The 16,767-nt window shown below is 43.0% G+C and overlaps 1 protein-coding gene across 2 annotated transcripts; it reads left to right on the forward strand.

Moving 5' to 3' along the window:
• The first annotated feature begins 250 nt into the window (after positions 1-250).
• On the forward strand, positions 251-14,711 carry VPS37B (VPS37B subunit of ESCRT-I). Of its 2 annotated transcripts, none has more exons than XM_080355188.1 (4): positions 251-379; positions 8,603-8,774; positions 9,295-9,377; positions 10,475-14,711. In XM_080355188.1, the coding sequence occupies exons 1-4, from the start codon at positions 275-277 to the stop codon at positions 10,973-10,975; spliced, it is 861 nt and encodes a 286-aa protein (XP_080211314.1). In that variant the 5' UTR covers positions 251-274; the 3' UTR covers positions 10,976-14,711. The 2 variants fall into 2 exon arrangements, with proteins under 2 accessions (XP_080211314.1, XP_080211315.1); XM_080355189.1 differs by having other exon boundaries at positions 342-379; positions 8,563-8,774.
• The last annotated feature ends 2,056 nt before the right edge of the window (positions 14,712-16,767 follow it).

The following is a 16,767-nucleotide window of genomic DNA, read 5'->3' on the forward strand; positions in this document are numbered from 1 at the left end:
CCCCTCAGCTCCCCCCGCCCCGACCCCTCCTTCCCTCAGCCGCGGGACCCCACACCCCAACCGCCTTTGGTACCGTCCACCATCGCCCCCCCCCCCCCCCCCCCGCCCAACCCCCTTGGTACGCCCCGCCCCGCACGCTGCCGCCCCGCCCCCCCAGCAGGGGGCGCTGAGGGCGGTGCCCACCCCGGGCCGGGGCGACACCGCGGCGGCACTTCCGGTTGGCGGCGGCGGCGGCGGGAGCGGGGCCGGGGGAGCCGGGCAGGGCAGCGCCGGGATGGCGCTGGACGTGCGGCGGCTGGAGGCGCTGAGCCTGCAGGAGCTCAGCGCGCTGCTGGACGATGAGGAGCAGCTACAGGACATGGCCCGCGAGATGGATGAGGTGAGGGGCGTCCTCGCTCAGCCCCGCGCCCGGGCCGCGGCCTCCCCCCGGGCCGCCGCTCCCCCAGCCCGCCGGGGCTCGCTGTCGCGCCGGCTCCGTTACCGCTGGCTGTTTGGGGGGTGTTAATGCCCGCCTGCCCCCCACTCCCGCCGCAGGTGACTCCCTCCCCCGGCCATGCTCGGCGGTCACGGCTCCGGTAAATGGGACCCCGGTGCTGCGGGACCGGCCCCGCTCCCGCCCCCTCGCCCTTTTGTTTGCCGGCCCTGGGCAAGGGGGGTCCGTACTGGGCTCTGGGGAGGGCACTGAGGGCTCTCCCTGCTGAAAATGGTCGGTTTGTACTAAATTAGGAGCCGGTGACGGCCCGGAGGTGGGATCAGATTTTCCGTTAATACAGCCCTTGTTTTGTGCCTTGGCCACGATGAAGGATTTTGTCAGGTCCTGTTTGCGGGCTCGGATCTCAGCACAACTTTAATTGAAAACGAGATGAAAGAGGTTTCTGTGTGCCCGGGCTGGCATGCGGGGCGCAGGGCCGGCTGTCCGGCTTTGGGGGGCTCGGCTTTGCCCGTTCGAAATGTCTTTGTCCTATGTCAGGCTCAGAGCCGGGCTTTTGGATCAGTGCTTGTTAAAACAAAATAGAAGCCTGTTTTCTTCCTGCTGCTGTGGTTGTCTGATAGTGGTTTTTCTGTATGCCAGTGGACACTGTGTATTACAGTTCTGATAAGAGACTGTTCCTCGTTTATTTGACCATAAGTACTCGTAAAAGACTCTGTGTAGTCAGCTGACAGCAGATAAGATGAAACCATTTATATGAAAATTTTAAGAGAAAGAAATGCACTGTACTTCCCTGGCTCTTGTGTTTATTAGTTTCTTTGCAGTTTTATTGTGTGTGGTTTTGTTTGTTTGTTGATTATTGGTTTTTTTTAATTAGAGGCCAAAAGCCCCATGAGAAAAAAACGAAAGAAGTGGCAACGTATTAGTGATAAATAAGCTTAGTTTATTAAGTAAAATCAATTATTATTGCTTTCTCTCAAACTAAGATTCCTGCCCTTTTGGTACTTCCAAGGGAGCTTTTCAGGACCACCTCGAACCAGATTATCAGAGTATTACAGATGAAGAAACTGACTGAAGGTTGAGGTCGAGATCATGAGGTGTCCAAGGGAATTTACTTGCTGCATTATGTAACAATTGGTATTTTGAACTTTGGGTAATTAGGTTTGCAAGAAGGGGGGCAGGCATATTAGCTTTTCATATGAGTATAAATGTTGAGAACTTAAACTGCTGAAGAAACAGATACAGCTGTGATACGGCTGCAGAGGCCTTCCAGAAACAGTGGTTTACGGGGGGCAGGAGGACCCCCCCTTCTGCAACAAGACTAGATGTTTAAGGAAAGTCAGTGGATTATGACGGATTATGTATGTAAAGCTGTAAATAGGTGCAATATTGCTGATTTCAGTGTGGCCTCTGACAAGGTACAACAGCAGAAGGCCTGGCTCTGTGGGCTTTTTAAAAATTATTATTTGTCAATACACACTTAAGAATGTAGGTCAGAAGTGACTGAAAACCTCATGGCCGTAGTAAGAGAGATCGTCTCTCCCTCCAAACTAGACCATATTCTCAATTTGACCCTCCGGTTTTCCTCTTTCGTTGGCAACAGAAGCCTTTTAAATTGTAGAGTAAAGTTCTCCGGGCCTGAGGGAATATTTTGTGGTGTTTGGAAAGTGTGGCTGGGTTTGAAGGTATTCAGGCTGTGTGGAAATACGGCTATGCTCCTGTCTGGTATAATCCTCTTTTATTGTGTGTGGAGGCCTTTATGAGAGTCTGTTCAACTAGAAATGCCTTTACCCACCTTGGAAGGAATTGGCCATGCTCAAATACTTCTTCCTCGTTCTATTTTTGCCTTCACTGAATTGTTTACTGCTGGGGTTTGTGCTACTGCGTCCTGGTGTTTTCACTGTGAAGTGTGTGGCAGGAAGGAGAGAGGGAAATCCTGAATGTTGAGGAGGAACCGTGGTGACTCCACTGCTGCTCGTGTAGGTATTCGGTTGTCAGTCCACATGTATCGGGGTTGGACGGTTATTCCGAAGTCCTTAGATTTGTAATTCCATTGTGGCATGCCAACTAAATCACGATTCCTGAGTCACTTCTCTGAGGTCACTTGTATTTTTGGTGGCAAAGTTGGCTGAAGCTGATTATTCCATAATTGAAAAAAAACCTTTGTTCTCATTGCAAGGGAAACCCAGCTCCAAACCCAATGTTTTGGTCACAAAGAGGAGGATTTGGAAAACCACTTGGCTTTCTTGCTAATAGCTAAAAATAGGCACCTTCCAGCCTTAAAGGGAGTGTATTTCTGTGCAGGATTTGTATATGTCGTTGTGGGGGTGTATATGTGTGTGTATATCTCTGTGTGTGCTTCATGCTCACATTCACATTTCTCTGGGGTAATGCGCATATACAGCATCCTTCACATTGTATCCCCAGGTATGTGAAAATGTGGCATCAAAGAGCGCTAAGCTGTTGCTTTTTTTTTTGTCTGCACGGTTATTTTTGAAGCCTCTGGGCTTTTAGTGCTTGAACAACGAACATCTTGTCTGATAGAGGAAGGAAGCCAATTGTCTGGTACTCTTAGTCTTTTAAAATTGTGGATTTTTTTTTTTCCCCTTTTTTATAATCCTTTGAGGTTAATCTCTGTAGTACATCTACAGTGTTCATCTCCATGAAATAAAAGTACATTGTTTATAAAAGTCAATCTCATCACGATAACTCTAAACAGCACAGATGAAAGAATTCGTGACCTGACGTTGCTGGTAGCTCGAGCAATTTCTCCTGTGAAAATGAGTTTTTTTATCTACTGAAACATCACTTTCGTAACAGTGCAATATGGCGTTACTGACCGCTAAGATTATGCTGCCAAAAATTATTTGCTCTTCAAGACCTTAATTATATGAAATGGGGAAGTCAGGAATGTCTTCCGTTCCTCTCATTCCAGGATTTCAGAGCACGCTGGCAAGCGCCAACGGGTTTTTTGAGCGTAGTCCTTTTCTCAAAAGCCGCTTGAAAAGATCGGGCAGCGCAGAAAGTCCAGGTTAAACCCATGTGAATGCATGCCCAGATTTCTTGGATTCCCACTCCTGCCCTAAAACCACAGCGTGCAAGCGGTTATGTTTGTGTTTGCCAAACATGAAATTTAGTGACAGAGTTAGGAATTAGACTTGGTGACAACTATAGCTTTTTCTCGTCCAGCCGAGTATCAAATGAGTGACCTGCCTGTGTCTGAGTGCAGTTGCGGTTTTGGGTGCCTATTGCCTTTGCAATAAATTTTTACAAATTGCAACTTGCCTTTTAACCTTTATTCTATCGTTTTTAAAGCTAATACTTACATAACCAGAAGACCTAAATTTAGCAAAACTAATTACTTTGGACTACGTATTAATATTTATTGCTAAACAGATGTTGTTAGGAGGTGTATTATCATTCACCAGTACTTGATGAAAAGCGCTATTAAACCTCCTTCTGTAAAAGAACTCTCTATTCTCCTGCTCTGCACCTGTTGGCTCCTGTTTCAGGGCTTCATTTGACACTCCAAATGTGCATCGTTACACTTCCGCAGCGTGACTGCGTGTTTTATTCCTAATTTACAAGTATGTGAGAGAATGTGGGAATGATAAAGGCTATAGAAAGACCAGAGAAACCTAGGACTAACATGGATGTATGTTATATATATATATATAGCGATTAAAATGGTGCCAGTTGAAACTTCTTTTTATTTATAGCTCCTTAGGAGACTTTTTCTTGAAAGTACCAAGAGACTACTTGGCGTGACGCTTGCCAAAGCAGGTTTATAATTATAGCAGCACTTGATGGACTTTGTGGGTAGTCGGGATTTTGGTCGCTCAGACCTCAGGAGGCATCTGATCCAGAATTGTCCTTCTGGGAATGTGCTTTTGGATGAACAGGAGCGATGCTTCACAGAGACAAATAACTTGTGCTGCAAGCCATTGTTCTGGAGTAGATGATAAAGAGTAAAAACATTGCTAAGCTAGTACGGGCTTCTGTTTCAATTTTATCCAGCATTTTTCTTCCTTTCTTTAAAAGTGGGATGAAACGAAACTGCAGTTGATGGAAGTCGAATCTCAGTTCCCAAAGCAGTTTCTGCTGCCTGTTCTTGGAAGTGCTTATTAAACAAAACCTTGAGTCAAATTATTCAAATTATTTCTTTTATAGAAACTCACTTTTTAAGCATCTTACGTTTCAAAGTGCTGCATAAATCATGATTTTTGTCTTTAATAGTCTCTGTGTGTCCATGGCTTTATTTTCTTGCAGCGTGCATAATTGGGTTTGAGTGGTCTGCTCAGTGGTGGGCAGTCCTTCTGCCATTAAAATCCTTTTATAAGCAGCTCAGTATTGTTGCCCCATTTGTCCTATTCAGAATTCATAATGAGAGCTTAGCAGTTATACATATATATAATAGTGTATATTCTCTTTAATATTGTCCTGTCTCATTATGTCTCGTGATTCTGACCACTATTTCAGTTTAAGGTTTCCTGCCTGTTGAAATGCTCATGTTCTCAATAGCGTTTTTAGCAATTCTGCTGGAGAGTCACATGCTATTTGCTTATTTCTCTTAAGTAGATTCCATGCTAATATACGTTCTTGTTGCACAACACGTCTGACAACAAAATAACTTCTGTTGGATTTATTCCTTGCTTGGCTATTGTCTTGGGCTTGTGGAAAGCTGGGGATGGATGCTGAAAGCGTCCTTTGTGCTGCTTTGATCGTTGTAATATACTGGTCATACTGGGCGGTATCTTTGGCCCTTGGATGACTTTGCAACTTTTTTTGGTGGTTTTGCTTTAAATTAGTCACTGTTTTTTGAAAGTGTTTTTTCTGTAGGGCTTTCGTAGGCCAACTTCACAGTGTTTGCTTTTCCAATTCATTGAATTCACTTCTAAATGCAGCAAAACAGTTGCAGAAAAGTTTATTACGTGGACCCTGGCATCAGTGCCAGAGATTATTCTGGTTTGTAAAGTCACTACTATATTCAAGTTGCATTGCTTTGGGATTATATTTGTTCTATTTGTGAAATAGAATTTACTCATTCCACAGACTTCAAACAAGCATTTAAATGCCCTGAACAGGTGGATGAATCTTCACCAGCTCCTCCTTACATTTCATTAAAACATAATTCCTAAATTAACCTTGTATTTGAGGAACTGGTTCTTCTCATGGTTTCGAGTAAGATTCAATTTGAGTTTCTCATCTCTTCAACTGTCCATTTTTAAAAGAAATTTGATGTAGGCTAATGGTGGAAGTGAAGACTTCAAGAGTGACACTTGGTTATTAAATGTCAATCATGTTTTTTGTTCAACTTCTGTTGAAAGATATATACCCTTCTTAGAAGTACTATAATATGGAAGAAGTTAAGTCATTAAGTCTTGTGTAATTTCAAGCACTGTAACTTCAAGTGTGACTTATGAATACCTGAACTATTTTCAACCAAGTATTTTTAAGTCTTTCGCTTTGGTTTAGACTATTTCACAATCACTAGATATCAGGTGCCAAGGGCAGGGAAGGATGTGACTCTGCATTAGATGTAGGTAGGGCATAATATTGATTTTTTTTTTTTCTTATTTTTACAAGTCTCTTTCATCATGTCACACTGATATTCATTCATCTTTACACATTTGAGGTTATTTAAAAGTAAAGTTATTCAGGAAAAACATTGAAGAAAAATAAAGTTAGGCTTCCTGCTTGCCCTAGTCCTGTTGAGAGACACTGTGATACTTGAGGTAGGAGAGTTGTTTAAAAACACCACAAACCCCTGCTCTGGCTTCAGGGAACTTCTTGTGTTGTTCTGTCTGTTTACCTGGAGTTCTTCCTTCTCCTCTTGATTATAAAAGATTGCAGTGACAGGTTAATTTTTCTGGGCTTTGTGCTCGTGAAGGGTTTATAGGTTTGTGTCTAGTGGCTTTTTTCTTTCTGGAGGAAACATCCACGTTCTTCATCCTGAAGATCAAAGTTCATTCACAAAACTGGTCTTCCCAGACTGACTGTGCAGCTGCTTTGAAATGACAGCATCAGCCTTGCAAGCAGTGAAAACACAATCACCAGATCAAACCGAAGGCGCTTGAAGGAAGTAGTTTGCTCATTAAAATGGTGAAAGAGGAGAGGCAGCAGAAACCATGAAGCTTTTTGCACGCAATCTTCTTTGGCTGGCGGTTCAGAAGGCAGCGGGTTAACAGAACTTGTGGTGGTGATTTGGTAAGAAGCTGCATGCCAGTAATTAAGCTGTTAAATCATATGCATATGTTCCCTTCATCATTGTTAGGAAAGATGTAAAATAGGAGGACTTAGGGTGTCTGAAAGCGACAGTCTAACAGCGTTAGATCATACGAGTAGAAACAAATAGGAACAAGGAGTTTAATTTAAATTATTTTGCATTGGATTCAAAGTGAAGAGAGAGGATTTTCTTTTTATTCTTGGAAAGGATTCAAGTTGAACACAAGCACAGGGCTGGGAGCTTGTTTAGGCTTGATGTGAGAATCTCAGAGACAAAACAGTATCACAAGTACGGTTTCTCTGATTTTCACAGTTTGAATAGAATTTTAATTTGATGTAGACTTTGGGACTCAGCATTATCCCTGATGATTTTTTTTTTAAAGTGTTTTAGCATGAACATGGTGTAAGAGAGTAAAACTTTGGTGTTTGAAGAGCAATATCTGGGGCCAGAGATGTGTGTAAGTACCATTGAGCCAGTTTTGCATTCGGAAGATTAAAGCAGCGTATAAATATTTCAAAAGGAAGTAGTTGTTTTTGAAGACTCGGCTACACATGAAAAATACTTTCACCTGATGCATCTAATGGTGTGCTGAGAACACCTAAGCTCTGATCCTGCCCTTTTTTGGGGCTCTAACCAGCTCATTTGGGTTTTGTCTTTTCCTGTTTCGGAGGTGTGGCTCTCCCAGAAAGCCCCGTACTCCTGGTGTTTGAGCGAATTCCCTGCGACCGCCTGCAGATAAGATCTGTCAGAGCTGAGCAGGGGTGATGAGGGCTAGAAGGGGCATGTTAACATAGGAGGTCACGCAAAGCGTACCAAACCTTCCATTGGGTTGGAAGGCAGTGAACAGAATCAGTCTATTGTGCCATGGGAAAGCTGTCCCACTTGTTGATTCAGACTGAAAATCTGAAATCAGATCCTTTGCTTTATTTATTTCTTTCTCCTTTTGATGTCTGAATATTTTAATGAATCTAATGTGACAACTCAGGGCAGACTTGCCCAAACACTCATCTCTCCCAAAGCTCGTGAAGAGGCTCTTGATAAAATCGCATGTGTGCGTGTGTACGAGCGAACTTGGAATCTTGGTTTTCTGAGAATTATTGTTTGTTCTTCAGGAGCAATATCTTCAGGCTAGGGTATGTTATGCAGAAGGATTAAACTGAAAACCAAGCTTTGGGCATTAATCCAGGATTGGTTTAATGTAGTTGGGGAAGAATATTCTGGAGAAGGCACCGTAATGATGCAGTCATAGCTTTTTGCATTTGAATTAGATAAAGGATGATGTTCCCCTGCGCTCTTGTTGCGTGTTACTGCTGAGATTTAAAGATTTTTATATATTTTTAAGAGCAACTGTTGGTTTACCTTGCAGTGTTCATTATGGGGGAATGGTAAGGGTGGTGCCTGAGGTGGGAATGAAGCAGTATCTACGTTAAATAATGAGTAGAAGTTGATACAAAAGACCTGCGAATAGCAGAATTAATTCCTGGTCAGTGATTCATGGCGAGGTGCTCAGGGCTGGAAGACAAGATCCTTATTCTCAGGACAGCCCCTCTGAAGGTCTTTCCCCATGAGCTTCAACAGTCCATTATCATTTTCGATGATTCCAACATACTGTTTGCGGCGTAGAGCACCTTACTGCTTCTGGATGATGCGCTAGTAAAATAGTGCGGTAGTGAAGCAGTAAAAATACAGTTTGTGAGAAGGGATTTTGTGTAGCAGAGCAAAGAGATCATGGGATAAAAGCGCCAATAGCTGAATCTGACCCTACCCACCAAAACAGTAGGCATTCCCACTGTTCATAAAATGTCAAAGTACTGTAAGTTGCACATCCAATACTATAGTACTATTTTTTACTTTTGTTGTTTATTTAGAAGGTCTGAAATTCTCGTGTTGACTAAATAACCATTAGTCTTGTTCAATATTTTCTCTGTCACTCCACTTTTTTCCAGGCCCAGAATGTTCAGCACAGCAAGGACATGACACTTGCCAGCAACCGCAGTCTGGCGGAAGACAATCTTCTGTACCAGCCCAAGCTGGAGTCTTTGAAATCCACTTTGACTGAAAAATACCGAGAGCTGCAAGTTCTTTTTGAAGCATACCAGATAAAGAAAACAAAACTAGGTAACATTTTCTGTTGACGACGATGATTTGCTGTGTGAATTATGATTTTTAGCTGTGTGAATTAGGGTACAAAATGAAATGTTGTTCTTGTGTAGTTCTGCAATAGATCACGCTTCTGTTATGAAGTACCTGCTACACCTAGTAACGGATACCATGGATTCTTTCTATTACTGTGGTTACCCACCTGTTGTTGACCTACTGTTCTCTAGATGATCAAACTCATTTATTTTGCTAAAAAGCAAAACATTATTTGAATTTTCAGTGATTAATCGTACAGAATGTGGCATTTAGGTTTCTAATTTCATACTGAGCTTTGAAGTATTGTGCATCTGATACTGCAGTGGCTGAAGTGCTTTGTTTTCAATATTGTAAAGATATAATTGTAATTAGATTTCAGCTTTCAACACTGACAATATTACTAAAAATTCCTGGGATTTTTGTGCTTGCTGAGGCTGTATAGCTTCAGTTAGAAGTCACTTAGAGCCGGCTGTCATTTACTGTTCTGTTTGTGCCTTTCCAGACAGACAATCTAGTAACGCTTCGCTGGAGACGCTGCTTGCGCTGCTTCAGGCAGAGGGGGCGAAGATTGAGGAAGACACAGAGGTAAATGGCTTATACGTCAATTCTGCCACTTATACCCATTACCAAAGACTTTCAGTGTACGTAGCTGCAGCGTCCTGTTGAAAACGGGATAAAGGGCTATTTTTAAGAATATGGTCCAGTCTCTGCTTTGAACTTTAGGGAGTAGTTGTTTGGTTTCAATGAGAATTTTTTAATCTGTGTGATTCTTTTTACTCTTAATGTCTTCAAAGCTTAAGAGACAAAATGCTCCTTTTCAGAAATAAAAGCCAAACCCTATTGTTTCCTTGGCATTGCCATCAAACTCATAGCATATAAATGCGGAATATTTTTTTTAATGGTGTTTGCCTGGTATTTGTATTAATCCATTACAAACGTCAGTTAGTAACGCAATGAAAAACTGTGCCTGCCCTGTTTTGTATCCAGCATTTCCAGTGAAATATTCCATTATGATTTGCACACATCTGTCCAGATGCCAGTGGTCACCACTTGCTGTGACACAAGCACTCGGAGGGTGGTCTGTTGTCGGAATAGGACATTGTCTGTAACCACAGAGCTTCTTAGCGTTGGGGGAGAAATATGCTTATTGGCCATGAGTTACGATCACAAAAAAGACATTCCCAGGACAAGTTGAATTTTGTGATTATGCGTATGGTCACCTCTTAATTGTTAAACATCATTTATCCAACGCCACAAGTAAGCGTGAGTATTAAACCTGTTTTAGCAATAATGTGCCTCGCTGTACAGAGGCTTGCAGAGTTCTCAGTGTTTCTGTTGGCATTGCAAGCAGGATTGAGCTGTAATTCAGCTTAGCTGGCAATCTGGAAAGCTGTTAAACTTGATTCATCCCCATCTCTGATGATCAGAGGAATATTCAGAGGTAGATTCAGATGCTCCTGCTGCTGTTGCTTCAGTATAAATTTAAGCAGAAATGGTACTGAACTCCCACTGCTTCTGAGTAATAGCTAATTCAAAATTCTGCTCAGAATTCTTCGTATGCCAGTCATCTTCCATATGCAAGCTGGAAAATCACAGGCAAAATTATGCTATTTTTAGGATATAAGCCATTTAGATTCTCTTGCAGCATGCCGTTTTCTAAGAGATTGTTCCGTGTTTGACAGAACATGGCAGAAAAATTTCTTGATGGTGAAATACCCCTGGATTCCTTCATCGACGAGTACCAGAGCAAGCGTAAACTGGCTCACCTGCGCCGCGTAAAAATTGAGAAACTCCAGGAAATGGTGCTGAAGGGACAGAAACTTCCGCAGGTGCAGCCGCAGCCTCAGCCCAGAGCCCCCGAGACAACACCAGCACCTCAAGATTCCTACACTTCGGATGCAAACACCCCTCCTTCAGTCGTGCCCCGACGGATACCACCCCCTCCGCCTATCTCGGTCCCAGCAGGACGCTTTCCTACTCCCTTCACCGCAGCCATGGGCTCAGGACCAGCTCTTTCTTACCCAGGTGCTCCGTATCCTCCGCTCCCGCCTCGGCCAGGAGTTCAGGCCGCGGGTGCGATGCCGCAGCCGGGATACCCATCTCAGTTTGTACCGCAGTATCCTCCAGCTCTTCCTCAGAGACCACCTCGCCTTCCACCGCATCCTGGCTTTATCCTCCAGTGAATCCTTTGGTGCGCCTAACTTATGTGTTGGTGCTTATATTTCCTTTTTTCTCCCCATCAGAGACTTCACGTAGGCAATGGAAAGCCTCTGTATTTTTGCACAATGGAGTACAAAATCCGAGCTGTGGCACAGAGGTTTGCAATTGGGTTTGGTAAATGTGATTATTTTAGTTTTCAAATATCAGTGACAAGAAGGCTTTTCTAGGAAGGCGATAGGGTCTAAATTTCATAAATCCATCAAACTGGGAAGCAACGTACAGTGGATTTCCTGACATTACAAATCAAATCGCACTCTGAATTCTTTAGTGACGGTAAATCAGCATCCTCTTGTGTTCTCTGATACCTTCCCAGCGCAGCTGGGTGTGTGTGTGGCAAACTGGGAGCTATTTGTCTCTCTAAAGGATTCTCTGTCGGTGCCAGTGTTTGAAGAGTAACAACCATATCTGAATGCTGGGCAGGGTGGCTGCGGAGGCAGCAGCTTTGCAGCGTGCCCAGGCTGCTGCGCGGCACTCCTGCCCAGCTGCACAACCTTTTCAGAGCTCGCTGAGCTGAAACTCTTGTCAGAAAATGTGCTATGGTTTCAGTAAAAGTTACAAGAGTTTCATTTCTACATTTCAGTTGTTACCTTAGACTTTTCATAGTAAGAGGACACTCTCCTCCCGCTCCTAAAGAGTTTGATATCCTGAGAATCCATGATCTCTTGGAATTAAACTAAACTGTTTGTAGAGCCAGTTTAGAGTTTTATAGAAACTTTACCAGGCATTTTTATTTCCTTGCCTACTAAGACTCTTTCTTACGTGTTTTTCTTGTCCACACCTTGGATACAGCAGTGATTTTTTTCACATGGGTGCTGAGCTTTTGGTATCATGTGACTCCAGGAATCTAGGCAGGGTATTTTCTTAATCAAATACTGAGTTGTCACATCATGTTATTGGCCACTTGAAGCTCCACAGTTTCATTTAGTCCCTCGCTTGGCAGAACTATTTTTAACTTTCCCATTTCCTTTAGTTTTGCAGTTTTTTGGCATGTGTCCCTATCTGGAATTTGCAGCAGGCAAAACAGAAAAGCTGTTTGAACTCCATGGTGGCTGCTTGCATCTTACTTAATCCATTCTTGACTCCTTGTGCCACTGTAGGGGGGGGAGGCTTTTTAGGGAAGCTCAGATTTCACTCTCAATATGACTCTTGAAGCCTAAGATGCAGATACACGCCACTATTTTAATTTATCATTGGGAAGCGCAAATCTTAACCCTTGTTGCTTGCACAGAATGTGTCCAGAAATTCGTTAGCGATTTCTCACCAACAATTTTCAACTAATTCGTGGTAATTTAAGAAAGTCGCGGCCCAGAATCTACTGTAGCCCCTGCGTTATTTCCAGACATTTTCATATCATTGTCCTGGAATGCGCCGCGTTGTTTGGAAGTCTGTACTACAAACAGCTTCAGTCAAAATAGAATATCTATTTATTTTCTTTATGTAAGGCCCGTGACTGTCCCTTAACCATTTCCTCTGGAGTGTGGTGGTTGCTGGCAAATACCAATCTGAAATTAAGCTCATAACAGGAAGCTCTCTGTTATGAAAATATGGGTATTTGGCTTGTGTTGCCTTTTGAAGCCAAAGGGCAGAAGGTTGGTCGGTGTTACTGGTATCTGGACCAATTCCCCAGTGTAAGCCTGGAAAATTTCTATAGATGGGGGGTTTTGTGAAGCAACGTGCATTGGATTTGTTCGCAAAGTGTGTTTTTTCTGTAATCTAGTGATGGTACAGGCTCTGTTTTTCGTTTTAATAGTGTAATATGTTTTCTTGGTATTATTTTCTCACTGAAGCTTCGTATAAGCATGGTTAATCATGACTCGTTTCCAAGTAATTTTGCTGTGCTATTAGTGCTGGTATTTGGATGGCAACTGTTGTATCTGAATGCTGAACATAAGGCTGCTGGAGAAATGATTTGTGTCCTGGAAAGAATTGAAGTGAGTGGGGGCTCCTGGGGTGGTAACCGAGTACAGGAATTCGTACTTTGGGCCTGCTTCACAAAAACTCTACAACACACTCAATTTTGCTAACGTTTAATACAAACAACCAGGTCTATTTTACACTTATCAAGTGCCAACTTTTTTTCCGAGGGTTGAGAATCCTCAGAAGCGATGGAGGTGGTAGGTAAGTGTATTGTGAATTTGCACTGCGTTTTATGTGTCTGACTTTACTGCTCTTAGTAGTCCAAAAATATTTTTACTACTTGTTAACTTTTCTGTCTTTTGGTAACTTTTGTGATAACCTTTCAGGGATACTTGATCTAAACACAAACTCTTGTGCAAACTAAGTACAGACAAAGCTAATGCAATTTTTTCTGTCGGGAAGCAAAACAATGCATTATTGCATATGCATGTGGCTGATGTGCCTTAGGATCATTCCTGGTGATTGTAATACTAGGATATTAGCATTTTTATCATTTGAATAGCCATCGTTTAATTGAAGGGCTCTTCAAGAGCACTTTCTTTTACAAAAAATAATAAGAAAAAAGCACCCTCATAGGTCAGAAAAAACAAAGGCTGTATCTGCTATTTGTAAGCTTATAGTTGCCTTCACCAATGGGTTAGTTTGAACACAGATAATGTAACTAATGTGATGTTTCAGTTAAAACAACCTCTTAACTGAAATCCAGCTGCTCATGGAAAATGTTTTGCCATTAATTGTGTGTGTGTGTGTGTGCGCACAAACTGTAAATATATACTTGACTGCTGGTAACGTTTGAGGGTAATGGAGAAAGACGACTGGAAAGCTGTTAAAATCCTTTCAGAAATGTTACGGAACACTAACCTGAATGAGTCGGGCAAGAGACGGGTCGGTGCTCTCGACCTGTTGCCCTTCGACAGCTTCTCCTGTTCTGTTATAGCTAATAAATAATTTTTGCTATGGCTAGGATTTTTAGAATCATACTAATTTGCACTGTTTATAAGATAGTGAGATTAAAATGCCATAGGCAAGCTGAGACTTGAGAGGGGGTGGCTCAGTGTGCTTGCCAAAATATATATATTATTATGTTGTATTGAGGATTTTAATGCCCGCTGCAAATAGCATATACTTCCCCAGAGCAATTGGAGAAAAATCTTCTAAATCCGATGTGTAACACGGCTTTAGAGCGTTGGTTGAAAACGCCATCGTTGGGTGGTGTTACTTCTGCTGGTCTCTTGTACGTGGTTTTGTAAGTGGTGGCTGCTTGAGTTGTATGTGGTTGGGTTTGGTGATGGGTTCTGACCCAAGGGTGGGTTTCACCATCTCCTCGAGGAAACGAGGCGGGTTTTTCCAGCACGGCTGGTCCACGCAGCTCAACCCAGCACCAGCGGCCCCGGAGGGACGATAGATTCTAGAAAATGGGCTTTTTGGCAATGCCGGGAGGCACAGCCCGGCCCTGGCTAACCTGGCGTTTAGTGCCCCAACTTCCACAACCTCAGTCTTGACCTCTTTGGGGGCTCCTCTGCCTTCTCTAACTGGAATAATGACTTAGAGCTCAAATCAGCGATTCCTTCAGCCTGAACATAGAGCTACTCTATGAGAGTTTGGAGGAGGTGGAGTCGTCCTGCACCTGAACGGTTCTTCTGTGTGATCCCGGACAGTCTAACAAAGGGGCAGTTTTACATGCCTGGCAAGTGGTGAAACGTACAGTGGATTTGTTTGCATAATAAGTCTTTCTGTAATCTACTGTGGTCTGATTTTAAATAAAATAGCATATCTCTCTTGGCGGTGCGTTCCTGTTGTGGCTTCATTTAATCACGGTGGAGTTACGTTAATACTGTGAATATTTTTCAATACTAACGGTGGGTTTATGTTGTTAGTGGTAGGTGAATGTAGAACAAAAAAATAGCTTGAATTATTCATAGTAAATCTGTTGGCTGTGTTTTTAGTGACTGGATGTAGCGAGTCCATTCTGTACGTCGCTGCTACAGGACGGGTGTGCTCGGAGCAGGTTCTGCGCATTGTAATCATGGTAAGGAGGGCGGTGGGCCCTATTTCTGGGTAGAATCCCTTGGCTTTTAGTGTCCTGCAATTAGCTGGAATAGTGGAAGTGCTCAGAATCTTCACCTGGGAAAGCCGCTTTTATTTGTTAAAAGAGGAAAAGCTTCGATTTCAGCCAAGACGAGTCAGAAGAAATGACTCAACCGGAGTTCTTCAGGAGCGTGAGTCAGAGGGCAGAAAAGGCCTGATGTGATATTCTGTGATATCTGTCACTTGAATAGCAATATGAAATAGGATATCACTGCATAACTGAGAATATATGGAAGAAAATACCTTTTTTTACATTGTTTTTCGATCTATTTGTGGTGGCTACGGAACAGAGCAGCTCTTTAACACACTTTTCTACGGATTTGCAGCACCCCCGTGTTTAGCAGCAATGATGTCCTTTGCGCTGGTGTATTAGTTGTCTCACGTTACCAGCAGTTGTAGATGGTTAGTAAGAGGAACACAGCCTGTCTTTGTATTTTTCTGTTGCGTTAGGCATTTGTTAAATGGTCATTCTAGGTGATATTTCTGTGTTTCCCATCATTTTTCTGATGGGGCTGTTCAGGAAATATGGTCACTATGAATATTCCTGCCCAGATGTAGGAAACTCGTGCCTTACTCACGGCTGCCAGGCACAGAAGGGACAAAACCTTGCCAATGGGCGGCTGCTGTTCGTGGCTTTAACTAAAGGCTCTTTAAAACATAATTTTACAGCAGCTTTTTAACCTGAGTCCCTGGAGCATGTCAGAGCGGTGGTTTCTATTCGTGTGCTTGATTTCAATGGGCTTTTTTTGTTCCCAGTGATCTAAGAGACCCTTGTGTCTTGTGAACTTTGCTCTCTGTAGCAATGCTGTCCTGAGCTTTATGAGCGACTGTTCAAACTAACTTGTGGTTACGAGATTTGGCTGCCCGGGGAGCCGAGGGGTGGGGAAGGAGGGGTTTGATAAGGGACTGTTTGAAAACTGCTTCCAAAAAATACATTGGACTGTAGGAAGTTGGTGGAAGGAGCAGACCGGGATATTGCCCAACTCGCACTTATTTTCCATTGCTTTTTTTTCACAGGTACTGAGTAAAATCTGTTCTCAGTAGCACATCAACTGAAACATCTTCCTCTCTCTATAGATACAGTAATGGTATTTAAAAGTCATTAGCATTAGCGGTCTTGAACAAGTTACGTTTACCATAGCAGCATTCTTAAAGCCACATTTTACTTTATTTTTGAATTCTTTAAATATAGCTGTGGCTAGGCTTACGGTAGTGGGATTTAAAAGGTACCATTCTTGATTAATCAGTATTTCCATTATGAAACGCAGCGTTGCGAGCGGTGTCAGTCTCCCAGCAAATATATCTTTATCACCGCCTATAAATAGACTGCGAGCTGCTGCGGAAAGCGCTTCCTGGTACCCAGAGAAAAGGTTGCGGCAAGAAACGAAACTGAGACGTGGAGCTGGCCTGGCCGCTGCTGTGTCTCCATCGACACCGTTGTCACTCGGTGTCGCAGCTGGGGAACCCTCGCCCGGCTCTTTGCTGTACACGAGAGATTCTCTGTCCCTTCACAGCCCTTCAGGAGGTCTCAATGTCACTTGCAGGATCAGAGCAGCTGCCTGGCGCACTAACACCGAACACCGAAGCCTTTACATATGGAACACACTTTATAAATACGATTGGTGGGGAAATAAGAATTGTCACTTGCTGCACTCACAAAACAATATATCTGTACCCATATATGTGTATATACACATGTATCTATATTTTTTTATAAATGTATGTAACACACATCCCCATCAGTGTCCCA

Source organism: Nesoenas mayeri (genome assembly GCF_963082525.1).
Source record: "Nesoenas mayeri genome assembly, chromosome: 17".
Taxonomy (NCBI): domain Eukaryota; kingdom Metazoa; phylum Chordata; class Aves; order Columbiformes; family Columbidae; genus Nesoenas; species Nesoenas mayeri.